Source organism: Homalodisca vitripennis, chromosome 4 (assembly GCF_021130785.1).
Source record: "Homalodisca vitripennis isolate AUS2020 chromosome 4, UT_GWSS_2.1, whole genome shotgun sequence".
NCBI classification, from domain to species: Eukaryota; Metazoa; Arthropoda; class Insecta; order Hemiptera; family Cicadellidae; genus Homalodisca; species Homalodisca vitripennis.
Window position 1 is genome coordinate 185,935,297 of NC_060210.1, and position 23,702 is coordinate 185,958,998.

Here is a 23,702-nt window from a genome sequence, read left to right on the forward strand (position 1 = left end):
ACGGTGGTAAACAAATGCGAGCTAGGTAACAAGATTGATCTGGTCTCATTTCCGGTGAAAATGTCAGTGAAAACGTCAATAAATGGAATCCACCACCCGACACGATACTGGATGTATGTGTATACACACAGTTCAGTAGCTGCTATGGTGTAGAGGTGTAAATATAGCTCCAAGACATTAAATCTATGTTTGTTGCTAGTTTATACATACTGTAGTTATATATTTACCTTAGTCTTACAGTTTAATTGTAGTTTTCGCCCATATCGTTCTTAAATTAACACGCACAGTCACTTATCTTTTTATAAAAAGTAAAGTCTCCGTCTTTAAGACAGACTATCCATTGTACGGCTGCCGTGCTTGTAGTTAATTCTCAGTTCGTTAAAGTTACTTACTAAGATACGCCTATCACATAGATTTCCTTCCATTGCACCCAATGTTTGTCAACCTTACTCCACGGTTAAAATCTGAACAATTTAGTACACTTTTTTAGTGTTAGGTTTCTAACCATGTTCAGAGTTGGGAGACTTGTATCCCTTAATCCATTAAGTTATATGATGGATGTTTTTGGCTTAATTAATTACCTACAAACGGTGGGTGGAGAATCGAAATTGTAGGCCTGTAGTATTTTATAAAAGTTGGGTTGTAGAGTTTGATCACGTAGTTATTGTTGAACACTGGTTGGTGTATTTTATCACTTAATTACTCCTATACGAACGAAGGATGAAAATGTTGATTGCGTACTAAAGCTCTTTTACTGTCTGAGATAGTGTGCACTAGTCGTTTTCTCTTATTAAGAAAGCAATTCCCATTGCTGGTTATCTGGGAACTAGGGAAAAGCAGGGTACTGCAACAAGCGAGTGTGTGGTCATCAAATTTTTGGGAAATCGAGTTCAAAGTGGGAAATTTCACTCCTTTTTTGTCTACTCTAGGTACGGCTTTTTTATTAACACTGTAGAATTTACTACACTTGTTTTCACGACATAGTAAAGTCTTCATGGTGTAGAACCGTTGTTTAATGCATGTGCTTGTGTAGTATTACTCATTTTGTTCCATGTTTATGTTGTAGACTGGGTGCGTACTAACTCAATTACTGTACAGTTTTATCCGATGATAACTCAAAATTATCATATGCTAAATTAGTCTGTGTAACTTTTTTTGCCTTCCGTAATTCATAAAACTGAATGGGAATAGTCACACAGCCGTACACACAGTTTAGTTTAGAAAACTCAGGAAACCGAATGAAGCTAAACAAGCATTAACAAAAATTCGGAAAGGTCACATAAATACCAAAGTTCAAACATGGCTGGCGTCAATATTGTGCGCTCAACATCCATAAAATAATTATTTGTAAACATTAAAAGAACATCTTATTCGGTGAAGCATTATAATTGGAGAAGTAGCATGTAACTTAAAATTAGATTCAACAGTAATAACAGTTTCGATACACATAAAATTCCCAAAGTGAAATACATTACAATCCTCTTAAGATATGGCTTAATGTAGGATTTTATTTATTTTTTGCGTTTTGATATTGGCGATGGATGATTTAAAAGAATAATAGGATTTCAGACATTTGCCATCGTCGTATTTTACTACGTTCGAGAATTGAAATCTACCCTATTCCACAAGTTGCCATCATGTTTTTGTTAATGTAAAATTATATTTGTATTGTCATTTTTAAAGTTTTGAAAAAATTTGTTTTACATAATGGTGTCTAAAACAAACATTAAACGACATTATAAATTATAGTATAGGAAAATATTCTCGGACCATACATGTCTAGGACTAAAAAAAGTTTTAATCCTGCCGTTCTTGGACTAAAACGTGTCGAACCAAACTTGATCGGATCTACCTGTTCCTTCGACATGTCCAGTTATTATTATGTACATAAATTAGTGTCAGTGGATTTGTATTTCTACATTAATTATAAATCTTGTGTACAGGGATTTGGATAGCATAGCTTAAATAATTTGATATGCCTACGTTATAATGCGTGGCACTTCTTATTGTGTACTTTGTACAGTTTTTAGTTAAGAATTGACACCTTGAATTAATAAATGTATAATGATTTATGTTTAATTATATGTATCTTGAATATATATATATATATATATATATATATATATATATATATTATTTTGAAAATTAGTCACAAGTACTTCGTTATCCAACAATATTTCAAACAGTGTTGAACGATTATTTTACCCCTTATGTTCAAAAAAATATGCTAGTTCCCATAAATAACGCTTTAATAATTTAATTTCTAATATTATTGTGCCGAGTTCGCATTACGTTTGTTATACATATTGTTAGAAAAAGTGCTCCTGTTTTTATATTCTTGAGAAAATGTTAATAAAAAACCTATAATAAACCGCCTTTATCATGTGCTTAATTTATTAACAAACAGTCCAATAATTGAGAATTTTTATTTTTGTGAGGCCTTTCGTGTTCAATTAATACATCATCTCTCTCATGAAGTCCTCTCAGCTCAAAAAACTACATCAACTGAAACAAAAAGTAAGGTTATCATCTAATGATACACAATTTTTTTTAAGTGTAAGAAAAACAAAATATTTCCTACATTTATTAAAATCGATTCCTATAATGAATTCTGTCACAGAAAAAGTTCTTCATAATGCTAAAGTTAACTGGTTAAATCTTGAAATTAAGTCTTTATATTCAAAACAGTCGAATTTTGCATATACAGTAGACATACTTCCTGGCCTTTAAAATGTTATCTCTTTGTATCTTTAATGACATGTGTTTTTATTTAAGTCTAAATTGTTTGTATTGTTACTTTACTTTTATTTCAGTTGTGTGGGTCTGATGATGTGTTCATTGTACACGAAAGGCCTCACAAAAATAAAAATTTCTCAATTATTGGACTCTTTGTTCATAAATTAAGCATTTGGTTTCCAATAGGAAGAAGCTGGTAAAATGCACCTTCATCATTATAATTATATTTTTTTCTATTGTCATTATAAAAGTGTTAAAGGTCGTTTATGTTTGTTAGTTAACTACTAATATGATAAACTATAATTCTAAATCGAGATCATTGCTAAAGTGAGGTCAAGTTGTCAAAATACCACGTGTCCGTTTTGGGCAAATCCATAAACGATTCGTGATTTATCATTGTATGACACTAACTGCAGCGCTACGCTACTTACAGCGTTGAAAACTGACCTCACGCCATGTCAAATTTCACAAGTCTTAGGGATATTTCGGTCCACTTGTTTGGCAACACTGCCTCGTTGTACTGCGTATAAATTAACTTTGTTGACAGCCCATTAGAGCAGTGGATGGTTATGATTTACAAGCAGTTCCCGTTGTTTCAAAAGCAGAAGGCATTAATCGTTGTTTAGCTGCTATAATTCATCGTAGACGTTATCTGTTGGGCGGGAATTCTCGTTAATCACAAGTGAGTAACAAAAGCGAAATTTCCATTTTTAGGCTAAATAATTGGAGTAATAATAATGTAATACGTTTCGTCTTCCCCGTATGCGTTGTACCTATTTATTATAAAAACAACTATTTTAACATTTTTATACTTTTGCTAACTCACAAACTCCTGGTATGTACAGAGAAAGTTCAAAGTAATGTAAAATCCCAGCCCCTACTAAATGTGAGTGATTGCGGCGGATTGGAGAGAGGAAAAAAAACGTTGAGGTAGTTCTAGATTCAGTAAAACAAATACAGTAAATTATTTTCCCAGGCGAAGTTAGGGCTAGAAGCCCTCTGTAACACTTAACCTGGGAGACGAACGGCTAAAAGGTGACTTCCGAACCACCACCAATGGCCGGGCAGGCGGGCTGCTTGCAAGGACAAGATCGCTCTGCGATCACACATCCAAGCAGCAGTCACGCTCGACGTGGCTTGATTCGGTTATCTCGCGATAACCGCCGTACCCGCTACACTGCGCCATTGGCAAATCAATGATAGGAGCTAATTGTGTGTGGCGCTCCCAGCTATAGATTTTGAAGTGGCTCCCTTTAGTTATACACAATTAGAAATGAAACAAAAAATCGAAAACTTCTCTACTCATGACAAAAGTGGTTTAAATATCTCAAAAATGGAAAAGTATTCGTGATTTGTATTTTTGAGGGCCAACCTTTTATTAGAAACTTATCATAAAACTGTTCCTAAGTTTAAAAATATTGTATCCCAAATTTATCATCTCGTAGTTGAAGTAAGTTTATTATCCAATCTTCATCTGCCTACTAAGAATTCAAGACGCGATATCGCGTACTCGTATCAGGGGTGAATATTGCCGAGTATTCTGGCATTATTGAATACTGTGTGAATATTTATTCAATTGTATGCTTCCATTGTTGTGAACCATGTTGAATAGACGAAGAATTGTATGAAATAAGAGAACGGATTGAACACGTGAACAGTATTGGATAACGATAACGGACGTACAATAACAGTGGGCAACGTCATAACGACATTATCAGCTGGTGCACACAATAGACTCCTGATAGAGGCGTGCCGGCGAGAGAGAACAACTGTTATTCCATTTTATTCGGTCGCACAGCGTGTGAGAACTAAGCGCGATACAGTATGTATGTGTGCTGATATATATATTCATCACCTTTGTGCTCCTGAGGACATGAGAAATATGCTGTGGTGTTCACTTATGTAAATTTCCATTTTAGGATCATATAAACACTCGCATTTTAAAATCTACATTTAAGTAAATGCAAATATATTCAACCGAAATTTAGATTATAGCTACTTTTTGTAGAAGTTGTTTCTTCCATAAGCTGTAGTTTAGATCACCCCATTTTAATGTCATAAAGGTATACAAGTAATATTGTACCTTATATTATCCTTTCAGCTGGCTTTACACAAGCAGTGGATCAGTAAAGGACAGGTGACCTAGTTCACTTTGAATGGCACTAATTATGGATCAGCAGGACTTCGTTCCTGTGAATAGACCTTCATCCAAAGTCCAAAAGAGGTTGTTTCTCTGAATGGCGCTTCAGTAGCGGCCGAGAGACCTTTTTTGGCAATTTCGTTCATTAATAACGTTTGTATGGGATTCAGAGAGATTGGTAACTTGGAAAGCTTGTACTCTCTGAAAAAGTTCTCCTAAAACACACATGAAAGGAAAACCTAGTTCGCGGGATATGGTTGTTCTTTTACATCCGGGCTTAATGACTTCCTGGAGAGCTTGTCACTGTGAACGAAATTCCAGTGATGTGCATGAGAGCTTGTCACTGAATGGACTTTCAATGACGTGCAAGAGAGCTTGTCACTCTGAACGGACTTTCAATGACGTGCAAGAGAGCTTGTCACTCTGAACGGACTTTCAATGACGTGCAAGAGAGCTTGTCACTCTGAACGGACTTTCAATGACGTGCAAGAGAGCTTGTCACTCTGAACGGACTTCCAATAACGTGCAGAAGAGCTTGTCACTCTGAACGGACTTCCAATAACGTCCAGGAGACCTTGTAACGTCAGTTCTCTCTTGAATTTTCTACAACTCCCATAATACCTAGTTCACTCTGAATGATGTGTCTCAGGAGAACCTTTTCACTTTTATCGTTCACCAATTATTATTAGTCGGGCACAGGCAAGATCGTTATTGTGAACAATAAGCAGGCTCGTTCCATTTGTATTGTTCTCTAACAACTCGTGGAAGAGTTCTTTAATGACGACCAGGATTATTGTTCACTTTGAATAGTTCAGTTGTAATATAGAGTACTACAACAGAACTGATTTTCACTCTGTTCAGTTCATCAATACACAGGATCCCGCTTTAAAATTTTCTACACTTATTAACGGTTCGTAAGACCTAGTTCAACCTGCACGAACCTCCGATAACTCCTAGAAGAGCTTTTTTTTATTATGAACAGTTCGCTATTTATTGGCAGATATTGATCGTTAAGTCAGGATTGTTTACGTCTGGTTTGCAATTTTGAAGATTACCCAAACGGACAAGTGCCAAACACGTCCAGAATAGTAGCCGTCCATCTTTCAGTTACCACCTAAATACTGCAAGGAAAAACATCTTCTCTGGTAGGTTTTAAATATCCCAGAATGCCGAAACCCACTTTGAACTGTGTGCTATTCTCGCTAGTTTGTTTGGCAACACTGGGCCCATTATGTCACATATTAGCTCTGTTGACAGTTTATTGCGATAGGTGCTTCTTTGTGTCTCCTTCTCCTGGTAGTACAGTATACTCCTGGTGTGTTAAAGATATGTTAAAAGCAACCACTTTTCGTCGTACACACCAGTCGTAATTAGTAAAACGTCCTGTTTTAATCTAATTTATTTATTCTAGGAAGTCTTTTTGGGTTGGAAACTAATTCTTTCACACTAGGAAACAGAAAATTATTTGGATGCAGACTTTTTCACATAAGTCCTGAAAGCTATAGGAGACTAATGAGCTTTGCAGTAATGGTGAGATTGCTATAGTCTGTTATTGCAAACTGACGAGAGATTCTGTTCCAGGTGCTCTCCTGAGGCGGAGCTCTGTGGACGTAGAGAGGCGGAGGTTGTCGCTTGGGGCGGTCTCCACCCCTCACAGGGCTTCGGACGCCTGCCTGGACCCTCACCACGCTGCCATACTCTTCCGGGACTCCAGAGGGGTGAGTTTGCGCTTTCAGTTTACAATTTTATCTGTGTGAGGAACAGTACACTCCAACCGGTCTGCAAGATGTGGTGTTGGGCCTATAGTACTAGTAAATAGACTCTGCAGCTAGGCCCAGGCAGATCACACCCACACACACAAGTATATAGGATTAGGGCCCGCCGCATTACACAACGTACAATACACTGGCATTGTTACAGATTATTGCTTACTCATGAGTAAGCACCCGAGCTCCCCCCCCACCCTAGATGCTTGGGAGTCTACCTGGCTCTTCAGCCACAATCCATATCTGTTAGTATTGTAATTCAAATTAAAACACCTGTATATTTACAGTTTATCGTGGAGCTAATTTATTCATGATCTTTAACCTGAGCAACCATCGGGTTTGTCGGAGGTCTAGCAGGATCTTTCGACGCAGGTTTCGAAGTAGCATGCTGCAATTATTCCCAAATCAAAGACAAATAAAAATCTGTCATGGCGGAATGGTAGGGTAGCCAAACTCAGGTACATGATTCACCCACCTTGTCTATATTGTACAGCGCTTGTGGCCGTCACGCTGCCAAAATGTCGGACATGAATAGTGTGCCGTGTAATGAGTATTGTGTTCAGAATTGGCTAACAGCTCCTGCTGTACCGTAATGACGTCCGTCACCCAGCCAGTTATTAGCTCCAGCCGTATTGGCTGGATGGTATTGGGGTGGTCATTTCGTGTAACAGCGTTACTGAGGGCAGCACCACCACACTTCCGATTAGTTGTACAACTCAATATTCCAGCTCGGTCAGCCTATAGTGATGCAAGAGTTAGTCTATCACTTCCCGGTGGTTACGAATAATTTCATTAACAAGCTGTATTAGAGTCTCTCCTCTCACAGAGGTGAGAGTTGTTCACTAAATTCCATTTTAGATTAACACCTCGTCTAAGTTAAGCCATCGTGTAACCATACTGTGTCATTCAAAGTGGCATAATTAGAAGACCTAATAGGTCCGCAATCATTGGCTGAGCGTCAGCGAAGTCTAATAATTTAAGGGGTTCAAAAATTACATTTCTGTCTTATGTCGGATACTGATCTATAGACATGAAATGTTCCATGATGCTTAATTTCTATATAAGCAACATCGAATTCAGTATTGTTGCATGTCACTCTTTAGGATTTGACTGAGTGTTAGTGAACATTTTTATATTTTATTGTTGCTCTTGTAGGATAAGAAGCTGAGAAACCTACCATTGCACTTGGTCCTAAAAGGACCTTTGAGCTTGTTACGGGAGTGAAAGGCTAGATTGGTATTAGGGCTGCCTCCTGTCGAGGCTCGTAAAGAGGAATAGCCGTGCTCTAGGTCCTATAACATCTCAGTAGTATGTCATCATCATGTCTTGGAGGAATAGGAGGCCAGCTCTCTTCCAGCCTGTCCAGTCAAAGCAGGCAGAGGTAGCACTCCCTCATGTCGAAGCTATCAACAGCCTTTGTTGACACTAAGGATCTCCGCCCACTCCAACAGTCAGTCATCTTCGGTAATCGAGTAGACATATCGGTCCATTCTTCCATCCCTACACGTATCTCGAAATTAGCAGTTACTGACCCTGGGGGTGCCCAAGTATAAGTAATACGTCGGTGTTTTTTTTCTGTACATACCTTGTTTAGGTTCCAATGGAAGATGTAAAACAGCAAAAAGTGAGCTTCTTCTGAGGCACATTTTTTCATTGGTTTTATGGATAATCGTGATTGCAACGAGGCAATCGTGGAATAAATAATTCCTAAACAAACTGATTACAATCATATGGCTTTTATTATGTGAGATTGCAGCATATGTAACTTTCTGTAGAACTAAAAGTTTTTTTTCATGTACAACAAAAATTGCTATTACGTGACTCAGTGCTGTGGAAATGCTCCTATATCCTACGTCAATTAAACACAGTTAAAAAGGGTTTTTTAATTCAAAGAGTACATTTTATAGCCTCTAGTGTTGACATTAATTGTTTTAGTTTCGGTTATATTGTAAATAAATCACTTTAAAACTTCTATGGGACCACTACGGTATGGTGGTATTTTCAAAGTTTAGTATTCAGTACGCTTTAGTATTCAGAACATTATTAGGAAATGAGTAGCACGTCAGGGATGTATTAAACCACCCCCTTTGTTGTTGGATGACTTGGCATCTTTGCACGTTCGAGCACTTGCTTATCCTTATTGTCTCATGAATGCCTCTTGTGATCTTCAAATTGTTTACCAAATTTTGCAAGATGTCACATGAACAATTTATATGCAAATCATTTAGTAAGATATGTTTTCATATTTTTTTGAACATAAATAGTATGTTTACATATAAGCAACCTTCGGTCCTGCCGCTCTTTTGGAACCGCTTGTTGTTTCCCTCAAGTGCATAATAAACACTAAAACCATTTGTCTTTTTGTCGTGCTCCATTACTTTGGGACAGAATATATATTTTATTTACAATTTGAAGACCTAGCTTGGAACCGTCTACAAAATAATATATACAAGAATTTAACTGTACAGAGACAAGATTTTCACTATGTGTAGATCATCAATAGAAAAAGGTTCTATTTTTTTAGATTTGAAAGTTTCTCCATTAAAAGTGAGGAGATTTTAACGGACTTCCAATGACGTGCAGGAGAGCTTGTCACTGTGAACGGACTTATAATGACGTGCAAGAGAGCTTGTCACTGTGAACGGACTTCCAATGACGTGCAGGAGAGCTTGTCACTCTGAACGGATTTCTAATACAGTAACGTCCAGGTGAGCTTGTCACTGTGAACGGACTTCCAATGACGTGCAGGAGAGCTTTGTCACTGTGAACGGACTTCCAATGACGTCCACATGAGCTTGTCACTCTGAGCGGATTTCTAATAACGTCCAGGAGAGTTTGTCACTTTGAACGGATTTCTAATAACGTCCTGGTGAGCTTGTCACTCTGAACGGATTTCCAATAACGTCCAGGAGAGCTTGTCACTCTGAGCGGACTTCTAATAACGTCCAGGTGAGCTTTGTCACTCTGAACGGATTTCTAATAACGTCCAGGTGCGCTTTTCACTCTGAACGGATTTCTAATACAGTAGCGTCCAGGTGAGCTTGTCACTCTGAACGGATTTCTAATAACGTCCAGGTGAGCTTGTCACTCTGAACGGATTTCTAATAACGTCCAGGTGAGCTTTTTGACTCTGAACGGACTACTAATAACGTCCAGGTGAGCTTGTCACTATCAACAGACTTCCAATAACGTCCAGGAGAGCTTGTCACTTTGAACGGATTTCTAATAACGTCCAGGTGAACTTGTCACTCTGAACGGATTTCTAATAACGTCTGCTTGTCACTACCAACAGACTTCCAATGACGTCCAGAAGAGCTTGTCAATCTGAGCAGTTCGCAAATAATTGGCAGATATTGATCTCAATGTCAAATCTGTCAAAGTTATTTTCGTTTGGTTTGCAGTGTTAAGTATTACTCAAACGGACAAGTGCCAAACACGTCCAGAATAGTAGCCGTCCATCTTTCAGTTGCCACCAAAATACTGCAAGGGAACACGTCTTTTCTTGCAGGTTTTAAATACCTCGGAATGCCGAAACCACGAACTGTGGTGCTATTTTTGCCAGTTTGTTTGGCAACACTGGGCTCATCATGTCGCATATTAGCTCTGTTGACAGTTTATCGCGATAGATTCTTGTTTTTCTATCCCTCTTATTTTACTAGTATTGTTAGAATATCATAATTTTAGAAATAAGAATATACCTACATGTTAACCTGGAACTCTAAGAATGTCCATGTAAAATTCCAGTACAATCGGTTGAATAGTTTACGCTTCAAAGCGTAACAAAGTCGCTTTCGCCTTTATAATATTAGTTACGATGTCAAATCCTGTATACCATAAGAAAGAGATTGATTTTTGAAACTTAAAAAGTAGTGTAAATAGTTTTATGTTATTAATAATTGATCATTGGAGGTGGAAGTAATATATTAATGGATAAAATTATTACTCCAATGCACTTAAGAATTAAAAAGAGGAAGATCGCTTCGAGCAAGACCTTTTGACATGGACAAGGCATATTGAATTGAAGGAACAGGTGAGAACTTGTAAAGTAAAGGCAACTTGTTAAAACAAGTTCCAAACACGTTTAGAACAGTAGCTGTCCATCTTTCGTGTTCTTTGTTATTTTATTGTGTCTGTTACAAATTAAGCAGTATAAGCAACTTTGTTGTACATTTGTACGTACTCTAGGCTATCGTAAATATAGTTCTGAAATAAAATATATACAAATAAACTACTCTACAATAATTACTATAGTATGGTTACTTCCAATGGTATTTTAAATGGCCTCTTACCAGTGTTGCCAATCTGAAGGGAAATGATTTGGCCCTGCATCTGACATGTACATATCGGCACAGGGTGGCCTCCTTGCAATGCCTCCGTAAATAAGTTATATATTTTTTATATAAAATCGTATATTTTCCTTATATATTTACATATTCTTATATTTTCTAATTTAGATTTACTTTAAATTGTAAATTACAGTTGTATTATCCAGGAAGAAATGTTAGATGTAGTCAAACAGTACATGCAATTTGCTAAAAGTACTTCAAGTTTAACTTTAAGTTTAAAGTTACTCATCCTCGAGTTTTCACCTAGGCTCTGTGCTCAACAGTAGTTGCAAAATAGATTGAAATAATAAGTGTTGTTTCGACCAAGCTTACTCTATGCTTTCAAGTATAAAAACGTAAAAAAATAGTGGTTAGATTAATTAAACATGTAGTTGTGCTGTCACAAATTAATGTTTACACAGAACTGTTGGTTATATTGAACAGGCTCTTATAATCATAATATTATATACAAAACATTTTCTATTTACCAGATTTTTTCGGTGAACTTTTACAATGTTTTAATATTTATTCTGCTTTACGGGTCAAACACGAATCTAACAAATCAGATATCATTATAATCAGTGCAGACATTCTTGTGTTACAAATGGTATAACTAACTCAACTTTGCTTTATGTATATAGGTTAAGGCTATGCTCTATTGGCTTACCATACGTAAGTAAACGACGCGAGTTTCAGGATAGAAACTTTGAGATCCTACTGAAGTTCTAGATCATGGAGAAGATAACTCTACGAATCTAACTCTTCTTATACATTAAAGTTATTTTTAATGTCACCGTTTTCCATCAAGTCCATTTTGTATAGATATACTGAATATACTTTCTATGTTTTGCTTTCCAATAGGGTTGTCAAGTTAATATGCGTGTGACACAATCGCTATTAACCGGATAGATGCAACAGCTGTTTACCCGCACCAATTGGCAGCAAACATGTCGCATGACGACGATATTGGCCTGAACTGTAGGGCGGTCGAGTCGGTTAATATGCGTGTGACACAATCGCTATTAACCGGATAGATGCAACAGCTGTTTACCCGCACCAATTGGCAGCAAACATGTCGCATGACGACGATATTGGCCTGAACTGTAGGGCAGTCAAGTCGGTTAATATGCGTGTGACACAATCCCTATTAACCGGATAGATCCAACAGCTGTTTACCCGCACCAATTGGCAGCAAACATGTCGCATGACGACGATATTGGCCTGAACTGTAGGGCGGTCAAGTCGGTTAATATGCGTGTGACACAATCGCTATTAACCGGATAGATGCAACAGCTGTTTACCCGCACCAATTGGCAGCAAACATGTCCAAACATGTCGCATTGCCACGATATTAGCCTGAACGGCAGTACACAACTATATTAAACATCTTTCGTAGTGGATGAAACATCATTATGGCCGTTTGTAAGTCCACTGGCTGCTTTTTGGTTAAAAGCCCCTTGAAATATGACATTTTGTTTTTTAACATCTAAGTAATTCTTTTCTTTTGCTATAGACAAACTGTCATCACCACTCCAAAGAGTAGTTCGCAGTGGAAATAAACAGTTGACTTATGTTCTTGAGCCTTTTGTTGAGGAGTGTGGAAATTAGAAAACTATGTTGAAAATTGAGTGGTTCCTTTGCGTTGTACTTTATCTGGCGTGGGATATCCGGATGTAGTTTTAAATTTATCAACATGAGTCAGAAAAATTTTCCAAAGATTGCCAAAATTTTCAGGTAAGATTTGACTTTTTAGGATTTGATTTTGATGCTGGTATATGCGATATCATTACCTTGACGATTTCATGGTAGAATTAATTGTGGTTTAAATTTTAATTCTATTTTCTGTAGTTTCTGGGGAGAAGCGTGTGCCCAGTGTTCAGCTAAATATCTCAATTCTGATTTTCCATCCATCTTAAAAGGACTGCTTAGGATGTCATTATTTGAAAATGCTGACAAAGGTTTAGAGTTAAACAGCAATGACAACCAGACAAAGCACTGAAGGGAAAACAATTGTTTGTTTACATACCACCAATGTATCAATTGTTCAATGTCGATGGCTGGGGGGGGGGCAGTATAATGTTCACACATGTAGGTGCACGCAGTTTTCTTTTTCTATTTATGTAGTATGTTGCATATCTTCTGAAATCAATATATTTGCCAATCGCTTCTTATCAACTGTGATATTTCACTCTATTAAATCTGATTGAACAGATTTGATAAAGGTACTGATTTTGTATTTAAGTGCATTGATCGATACTGGTGGCATGTCGATATTCTCGATAGTGACTGTTGGACTTTCCGCATGGGTAAGCTAGCAATCCGGCTGAGCATTTGGAAACAGTCAGTAATTAATAAAAAAGTTTTAATTATGTCGATTGACCTAATTCGACTAATTTGCAGTTTGTAACCATCGCATTACGTATTCTTAAATATCAAACCTCAACGGAATATTCAATGTCTAATCGTTTGTCATTACTTGGATGATCATATGATGTCGTTGGTCATACTTATCTACAAACGTTTATCACTTATTGGATGATTAAATATTGAATCCAGCAAGTTAAAGTACACGTAACGCAGCTATGGTGGGAAGGGTTAGTTCAATGCGAATGTTGAGTTAGATCCAGTTCACCTTCCTCTTACGTGCAGCATCTGAAATCTGACGCTGTTGCAGACTTGACTCCTGAAATGTGAAGTCATGTTCGTCTGAAGGAATCCAAAAACAGTCGGTGAATGTTTTCGTTCAGTAGACGACAGATCTTCGACGAAGAGCTTCTTCGTTCTTCGTCGCCGACTGTTTTTGGACGAACATGATTTCAGGAGTCACGTCCGCAACAGCAACAGATTTCGGATACTGCACGTAAGAGGGAGGTGAATTGGAGCTAAACTCAACATTCGCATTAAAGTTAAAGTACTGGAGAATTTATGAATTGAGGAAGTAGTAGGCAGTTTATTTTTAACATTAATATTTTATACAAATGTTGTTTTATTTGTGTTATTGTCAAGTTGAACAACGACAAAAAACGACATGTATCTGTTGTATCAGGGTATAATAAGAATGGTGTTGCTACCAAATTTATTTACCTATTGCAGTCTACAGGACGTTAAATAAGTGGTAGAACATTCACCTGCAGGCCTGGGGAATGTGGCGGCTCCTTAGACGTGATTGAGATCACCAGTTGATCTTAGGCTTGACGTTACCGCGGTTTGACACGGCCAAGTTCCAATCCGCTCAGATCCCGCAGAGTTTGCTTGCCTGACCGCTGACGTGCACGACAAGTAGACGATTATAAATTCACGTCGTATTAGCATAATTTACCCTGCGGGTGGGCCCTACGAGATTTGAATTTTGGATACTCAGAATTGTAGATAAAGACTTGTTCTGACACAGTGATGTGTATACCTATTAGATCTAAACCGGAGGCTATAAATACTTACACTGTCTAAACTCTGTCAGTGATTACTGTCGTAATCATTACATGCTAGGCTGATATCAGCATTGTCACTGATCAACCATTTTGTAGACAAGAGAAACAGGAATGCACGCAAAACAATAGATAATCAGGAGCACAACCAGCCTATACCCAACAAAATCAAGAATGCACTCAAAACAATAGACTATCAAAATCCACAACCATCAAGTAGGCAAGCAAAACAGAAGTGCAGGCAAAGCAATAAATTATCAGGTCCACTTGTGAGACACATAAACAGGTACAATTCTCGGTGTACAAATGCTACAGTGTCACTGTACTCTGATGTCATAATCGATAGAGTGAGCATTTCAACAGTAAAGTTGCTGGTCATTCTCCGATTATATCACGGTGACAAGAGGAACTGGAGGGAGGTTGGCGCGGCAACTGACAGGTAACAATTCTCACTGTCACTCTTGGACACTGTCACTGTCATCTACATTATAGACCGGTTAAAAATGTGAATAGTTCCACCACCACACGAATGCTACAGTGTCACTGTACTCTGATGTAATCGATAGAGTGAGCCTTTCAACAGTAAAGTTGCTGGTCATTCTCCGATTATATCTCGGTGACAAGAGGAACTGGAGGGAAGTTGTCGCGGCAACTGACAGGTAACAGTTCTCACTGTCACTCTTGGACACTGTCACTGTCATCTTCATTATAGACCGGTTAAAATAGAGAATAGTTCCACCACCACATGAATGCTACAGCGTCACTGTACTCTGATGTCGTAATCGATAGAGTGAGCCTTTCAACAGTAAAGCTGCTGGTCATTCTCTGATTATATCTCGGTGACAAGAGGAACTGGAGGGAAGTTGGCGCGGCAACTGACAGGTAACAGTTCTCACTGTCACTTTTGGACACTGTCACTGTCATCTACGTTATAGATCGGTTGAACTGATAGGTCCCCTTAGACACATTCACTGTCATCTCTACATATTGGAACGGTGGTTACAGGATGAATAAGAGAAACATTATGCCGGACGCTCTTTTTGCGATAAATTTAAAATGGAATGATTGTTTTGCCAGTTAAATTCGAAAACTACCGGGTCTAATTTGAGAAAAAAATACAAAATATTGAAAATACGAATTTTAAATAAGTATATATTAAATAATATTGAACATTAGTATTAAATAAGTATGTATGAAATAATACAGAAAATAAGTATACATTAAATCATATTAAAAATAAGTATTGGAAATATCATTCTATTTTCTTATGCTACTTTACTAACCGCTAAAATAACCAAGATAAATTATAGTATACATTTTTAACTTTTATAGTACATGTAGTGTATATCTTAATTTTTTGTCAGTTTTGGTGATTAGGAGGTCGATTAAATGAATAAGACAAACTGTATCAGTCTTAACACACTGTGGATGTTTTTTTTGGAAATTCTGTACATAATTATTACTAATTTAGATTGTGTCAAGAAGATTTTAGCTTATCTGAGAAGCAAGATCACACAAATGCGATGTTTTCACAGGTTTCGGTCACACTACTGACATGACAGATATTCTCTATTGGTGTAGTGGCTTGGGTAATACGTGGTATTTAAATAAATGAATATTTAATAAGAGCGAGAACCCCTTCTCGAGTGGGATTGCCTATGAATAAAATATCGGTTGAATTAAACCGAATTCTTCTTGAGCCACTGTCTGTGTTCGGGAAACATTTCTTGAGCCTTTAAAATTGTTTTGTGTTGAGTTTGAAATATTTTAGCTATTACTGTCAAGTTCAACATTTTACTCGTACACTGTTTTAGATTTTAAGATAGTTCTAGCAATACTTCATTTATTTACAAATTTATTTATTTACGGTTTAATTGTTCAACTAGATAATTTGCAATGTTTGCAACTTTTTACTAGTGAATATTTTCGAAAGTGCTTGTCAAAATATTTTTATCACCAAAACGAATTGTGCTTATCATTAAGAAATATTTAGTTGTGTTACGAAAATTGTTCTTGTAGGTAAATTCTAATTTAGTGAACGTGCTATATCGTAATAAATTAGATTACAAAATAACTCATAGTGGAATCTTAACAACTGTTACGTAACATTTAACAATTTGTTATTAGTGCTGGAAAAAAGAATTATCTGAATTTATGAATATCTCTTAGATTATCTGTAAAATATTACCTCCTCGGGAAGAACCAGAAATTGTAAAAGATTGGATTGAGTGTGGTTGGTGGAATATCTCTTAGATTCTCTTTAAAATATTACCTACTTTAGAAGAGCCAGAAATTGTAAGAGATTGGATTGAGTGTTGGTGATGGAACGGTCAGAAACATATCTGATTCTGGATTATCTTATGGAAAAATATTTCTATTATGGCTAACCTACTTATTCTCTGTAAATATTCATTACTGTATGAGTTTTAGAAGTAGACCGGTCCAGGAAAGAGTTATGGAAATGTTAGCCTACCGGTTGATTAATATGACTTGATAGCGAGTGGATGTGGGGGAAGGGTGGAAGTGGACGTCCTTGACCTAGACAACGCCTAGACACAACAAGACTTTACGTAACTGTAGACATTCCTTTCCTAACCACCAGTTGGATCCGACAAGTGGAAAATCACTTGCCGTTGATTTCAAGTCAAACTTTCTTCTATTTCTCCGCGCATTATTTTATATGAAGTGTCTGCGGACACTCTGGAAAATTGAAAATATTGGACAAAATACTATGACTATTATTTTTAATTATTTTAGGTCACAACTCTGGAAAATTTGAAACATTAAAAATTTATAATAATGTATATGTGATAGGCCAACAGGAAACTTTAAACAAAAGTTTTATGACAAAAAAGTCAAGAATTGATGATAAAGACCGCTTGAACAATGGTGTTTCTCCTTACTAAGAAATTAAGCAAGGAAAACGCACAGTGGAATTTTCCTTTGTGACTGACTCCTTTATCTGTTTGTTTAAATACTTTAATATTTTGTAAAGATATTTTAAGATTAAAAAATAACCACACCTGTTTCTAATATATTTGGGAACCTAGTAGAACCTGATGAACTCGCTTTCTGTAGGTAGAGGGTCTCGACATCCATCTTGACGTAGAGAAGTCCTGAGTATTTTTCAGTGAAGGGAGATTGACCTTGAAACGAAGGTTAAATCAGGAAATATCTAGCCTGGGGGTTGGACTAGATTTCCCAAGTAATCGATACCAGAACGATATCTCGTGTACAATTTCTCTCCCCCTCTCCAATATTTTAAATTGAACTCTTTCAGTTCATGTGGTTCTGAAGAAAACTAAACACCGGTATTTTAGCCCCAATTTGCCTTTAAAACGTTAGGAATTGTTATTTATTTAGGGTTATTCATAATTCCTTGATTCCCGATATTCAGTATATGTATTTCAAAATTAATTAGGCTCTCTAAGGTTTTATTCTGACTACCCCGCTGTCAGAGGTTGTCGCACCAAGTTTTCACCTTAGTTTCGTGACTAATTGCGAGCTTTCATATTTTTTATACTACAATTAACCATGGCTTTTCATCATTTGATTCTGTCGCACTTTTCTCTGTTAGTTTTGAGCAGGTTCGCTTGCATGAGTGAAACCACCTACGAAGGTTCTCCCCAAAGGCGGTTTGAGGTTTAAAAATTTGTAATTTGGAGTTTTCATAACAATCGTGGAAGAAGCAAGAAGCAACTCCACATGTGGCAAATTTGTTGAGCTTCAGTAGCATAGGGACTTATCAGAATCTGCACCATTTGTATTGTACAGTGTGAGTTAAAAGTAAGAATACACTCTGTTTAGTATTTGATGAATTACGATGGAGGAATAGAACTAGGGACACCTTTATAGGAAATATAAGTGAACTTTTTTGTCACTGTTACAATTTTTCCCATTTCCCCAAAATGGAATTGGGGGGCTATTTTTTTTATATTTAAAGAACCCATTAACTTTACTGCTCCCCAAAAGCCCATTTTGGGGGAAATGGTTTTTTTTTTCCTAGAAGGGTGTCATGAGTTTCATTTTTCTATCTTTGTCCATTTATAGTTGAGCAGGATCCATCCATGATTTTAACGTAATTATTTTCAATAAGCTGCTATTTTGTACTGAGTATACAAAACTCTAGTTTCCAATGTCCTTCTTCTTTTATCAAGACCTTTCAAATGAGGTTTTACTTAATTGGTCTTTACATTGAAACATTTTGAGCCGCTCCCCACAAAATTGTAATTTTGGGGAAACGGGAAAAATTGTAACAGTGACTAAAAAGTTCACTTATATTTCCTAGAAAGGTGTCCTGGGCTCCATCAAAAACCGAACAGAGTGTATCCATACTTTTAACTCACACTGTAAATTAATTTAAAGGAGATTTAGGGTCAAATTGACCGTAGCAGGTATTTTAGTTAAGGAAATGTTAGTTTGTTGATCAAATGAAGTTTATAGAATCGTTTAATCACAACAGTCTGTTCTGCTGTTGTAGCATAGAGGAAGGAGAAAAGAACATCCAAGAAGACCTGCGATGTATAAAACACATTTCTTAATATAGTAAAATAAACTTTCAAAAGAATTTACCCTCGGTGGGTTGTAATGGTTGTGCGTAAAATCCAGGTATTGTTGTTGGACAACCTAACCTATTTTATCAACTATTTCTGCACTGCCAGATATCCGATTACCGTAAACGTAAACGGAGCTTATGCTGCGTTGCCACTGTTGCCTAATTGCCTTCAACAATACAAAAAGCAGCACAACACACTGGGCTGCGATCTGTGGAGCGCAGTGGGAACTTTAACACGAACATTCCACACGTATACTGGACCGAGCTGCTACCTATCGGGAGTTAACAGTACTAGGAGTCACTAGCGCGCCCCAGTAGAGAGCCGCGGTACTAACCGCAACCTCCAGCGCTGGAGCAAGTCAATAACTTGTCAGTTGTCCTATCCTGTCCTGTAATCAGCGTATCGGTGCTAGTTTACTCTCGGTAGGTGCTGGTGGTCGTGCGTGCGTACTCCACATCCTTCTCACCTTGCGTACAATACGATACGATTATCGTACTATCGTAATCTGTTTTTGTGCATCGTGAGTGTTGGGACAACCTAACCTAGTTTATCACTTTGTAATGATAGCTTTGACAGTTGTTGATGTTGCGCAATATATTGTTTCTACGAATATACTCGTAAAATTGAGAAAAAATAAATATAATAATATATAATTTATTGTTTTTTATATAGTGATTGTTATAACGAAAAATATTTAGATTATTCAATGAATTTATAATGTATCTTATCATTAATTTATAGCGATCAGTCACATAATAATTGGTCATTAGTTTTACTGACATATATAATAGATTATTTAATTTTTTGCACGAGTGAGGGCATGAGGGCATAGGTCAATGAACGGTGACCACCCCCCTCAACCCTCAAACCTTTCTCATCAGGCCTGGTCACCTTGACTGAGTTTTCTGTTACCTTGTTAACTACTATCCCTGTAGTCATATTGTTTACTGTATCGAATTAGCCAATTATATAATAAATAGTTCGACATTGGCAGTGTTTTGAAAGTAGTATCGAATACCAATAATTATGTTCTAAGACGATAATAATAATGATGTAAGAATATTATATGAGATTTAGTTTTCAACTGTTTTATCAGTATTAACTAATTTGTTCTTTACTCATATACTTATTTGATAAATTTGTATGCGTAGAAAGTATTGCACTGCACATGCAAAGCACAATATTTTTAATTTGGTAGGCCTCAGAACAATAAATAAAATGATTTCAGAAATGCCCAAATAGTTATGGACACAAATTTTGAAAGAAATGTTGATTTTTGCTGAAAAAAATCCCTATTAAATTGAAATATTTACAATTGAGTAAAGGCATATTGTTCTAAATATAAAACGTATGTGAAAAGTACTTAACTAGCCTAAATAAATAAAAACATTATAATATTAGCTATGTTTTTAGAATAGGTAACAAGTAAATTAGTAGAATTGTTTTATCAAGTTTAACACATTGTAATGAATCTACATATCAGAAAAACACAAAATATTACAAATTTATCTGGGAGAAACATAAATTGTTTATATATATATATATATATATATATATATATATATATATATATATATATATATATATATATATATATATATATATATATATTATACTCATTGGTTTAAATATACTGTATATTTAATAACAGTATATTTGAGTTAGTTAATGCACAATTATTCAAAGTATATGACAGTCGTAGGCAATGTGTATTGTACATTCTCCATGTTGCGAATGATACTCTGATTAGTTGTTTACTCATGAGTTGTAGTTCAAAATTTTAATTTTATCTGACTAGACAAATAAATACTTCTGTTGGCTTGCCGTTTGAATTTGTGATCCTGATACTGTTTGGATATGCAATACTTGTCACAGTTTAAAAAAATGTTATGTATACAAGCAATTTAATTAATAAATATGACGTACCGGCTTCAAATTAATACAGAATTGTTTCAGCTTGTAACCATTGTTCTGAAAATCCTTTCCTTCTGTGCTGAATGTCCTTCGTCAGAATTAGAATAGCCCGAGGTACAGCGGGCAGAACAACAGCAGTGGAGATTGCTTGTTGCGGCGATGGTGGTGGTGGTGGTGGTGGTGGTGGCGGGGAGGGGTGGACAATTCTACTGTACTCTAGATACGACAAAAGTTAATCAAGAGCAGCTGTACACACATGGAGTGTGACTCAGGCTGACAGTGTCGCTCATCACTTGTTACATTTGCGCTGAGTCAAACAATTTTGCGCTTTTACCTATTAGCGAAACCTGCTATGTCCCTCTTCTCAATCAAAATTTATATTAATATCTTTTCTCCCTCAAATATTGGAAATTCCAATCCCTGTCTAGTTTTGTACAATCAATAGAATTGTAACACAACAGTTACATTCGGAAGTACATTAATTTTTACCTGTGTTTCTCATTTACAAACGTTCATATATGGGGTGAGCATTAACGTTTCAAAACGATTTATATTGTTTGTTCAGGAAGGTTGAGTGTAGTTTATGTTTATTTACAATCATGTAAATCATGGAGTTCAAGCTGTTAATACTCAAATATTGTTGATTTTGAATATAAGTATTAATATATAATTTAAATTATTGTTTTATACAAAATATTCCCTTCAAACCCGCATCTCTTACATCTTAAATAACAACGTGGGCCATTCGATATTTTATTTTAATTTAATCTTGTACAAAACTATTAATTTTGTGGGAAACAAAACAAAATTATTACCATTTGTTTGGTTAGAGCGCTTAAATTGAGTTGACAATTTCTGTAGTCCATATTAATTTTTATTACATAAATACTCTGAATTGATTTTAGAACCAGTAATGGTGGGCTTATTATTGATATTTGCTTAGTTATGTACTAACCATACTACTGTAGATTGAACTCTTCAAAGTCATCTTTGGTTTCCTTAAATTTTCAAATAGAAAAAAATATATTAAAAAATGTGCTGTACTGTTGTTTTACTTATTCTTTTAAGACCTATTAAGACATTAGAATTTGTATATTTTATATGAAAACTAGATTGATTGTTCAGAAGTTACGATAAAAAGAATAATTTTATTAAAGTATAATATTTTAAACACACTGTCTCTTGTGACGTAATTTGAAGCCTGTATACAAAGTTTTAATTCTGGTGAAAACAAAACCAAATGCATTTACCTTTTTTCACTATGTTTAAAAATGTACAGTGTTGAGCGTTTTTTTTTTCTTTTTTCAAAATCATATTTCAATCTATTACATATTTAAATATCTTTTGTATGTAGGCACATTTACTTATTAATTTTGCTTTGTTATAAGTAGCTAATAGTGGAGCTGTGATTGGTATTTGTTTAATTTTGAGCTTTTCTTGCAAAACTATTTAAAATTTTAACATAAATTTTTATTTTTATCGTAAAAAATAATATTGTATATATTGTAATTTCCCTGCTTACAATTCCTCAAAAAGTGATGAGATTGATGTAAATAAAGAGTAATAGGCATAATGATTGAGAAACCATGATAAAAAGTTATTTTTAACCTATAAAATGTAAATATCCATTAAATGGATGAGTACAGTAATTTATATTTTCGATTAATGCAATTGTATTTATGTATTTAATAATTGTTATTTATAGTAACATTATGTAAATGAGAGTCAAGAATTACAGGTTAGATAACATTTTGTTTATTGATTATTTTCTAAAATGTTTCCAAAATGAGCTTGCCAAATTCAATATAATTTGAATGTACTTTTAGAATGGCAGATCAATCATGAGATTTTAATGAGCTATCTTCAGAAAAATAGATTATTTAAATAATCAAATATGATGATTTTTAAACTCTCAAGATAATTTATTGCTAGTTCGCTGTAACCCCAGATGATCGTTCCGCATACAAAATAAATCTTGCTAAACTTCTTAAGTAATTTTATTAACTTTAGCTTAGAACTGCCTTACACTAATTTTCAGTGATAACATAATCTATTATCCTCACATAATATTCTTTTCTTGAATTTGAAGTTAAGTAGATTAATAATAAATTTATTATTTGGCACACACACACATCTCATGCTCTTACATGCTAGTGGGTTTAGTTTACAAGTTCCCTTAATCCCAGAAAATGTTATAAAGACTTAGAATGTCATTTGGCTTTCTTTTCTTGATTGCATCTATACATGAAATCAAAACCAAATCTCTTCAATGAAAATTTTTAGACACAGTTGACACCATGTTTAACAGTTAAATCTACATTAAATGGTGTACATTAAATAAAATTCACTATACTCTTAGTAATATTTATTTCTACTACAAAAATATGAATTTGTGTAATGTAAATCACAATTTTTATTTTCTTTGATTTACATTTTGTAAAGAGAGAAAGTATCTTTTGGGTGGGTTATTAATTGTACTTAAAGTATAATTTGGACAGAAGACCAACTCTGTTATACAAAATTACTATACACATAAAATTTTAATTGATTAATATTTAGCAGCAGTTTTTATGGGATCAGTTTTAGACATGCAGTTTTATTAAATATGGACAATGTAGGAGAATGGTTTTTTTTATAAAAAATACTTTGAATACTTTAGAATGTGAGTATTTTTACCGAAAAATGGTTTTTTACAGCTGTTACAAGTACACCTATTTACCTATATTTTGTTTCAATCAGTCAGTTTGTTCGGTCCCAATCGTGCTTCTAACATGCATAACACTATTTTTGTAAACCCTTGGAGTGGGAGGTTGAAAAACAGAGATATTTATAGTGAAAGC

At 35.5% G+C, this 23,702-nt stretch overlaps 1 protein-coding gene across 1 annotated transcript in view; it reads left to right on the forward strand.

Moving 5' to 3' along the window:
- LOC124360751 (5'-AMP-activated protein kinase subunit gamma-2) overlaps positions 1–23,702 on the forward strand; it is a 436,057-nt gene that overhangs the window by 376,626 nt on the left and 35,729 nt on the right. Inside the window, exon 6 of the mRNA XM_046814625.1 lies at positions 6,458–6,594. Within this exon, the coding sequence (XP_046670581.1) occupies positions 6,458–6,594 (137 nt within the window). The remainder of the gene's footprint in view (positions 1–6,457; positions 6,595–23,702) is intronic.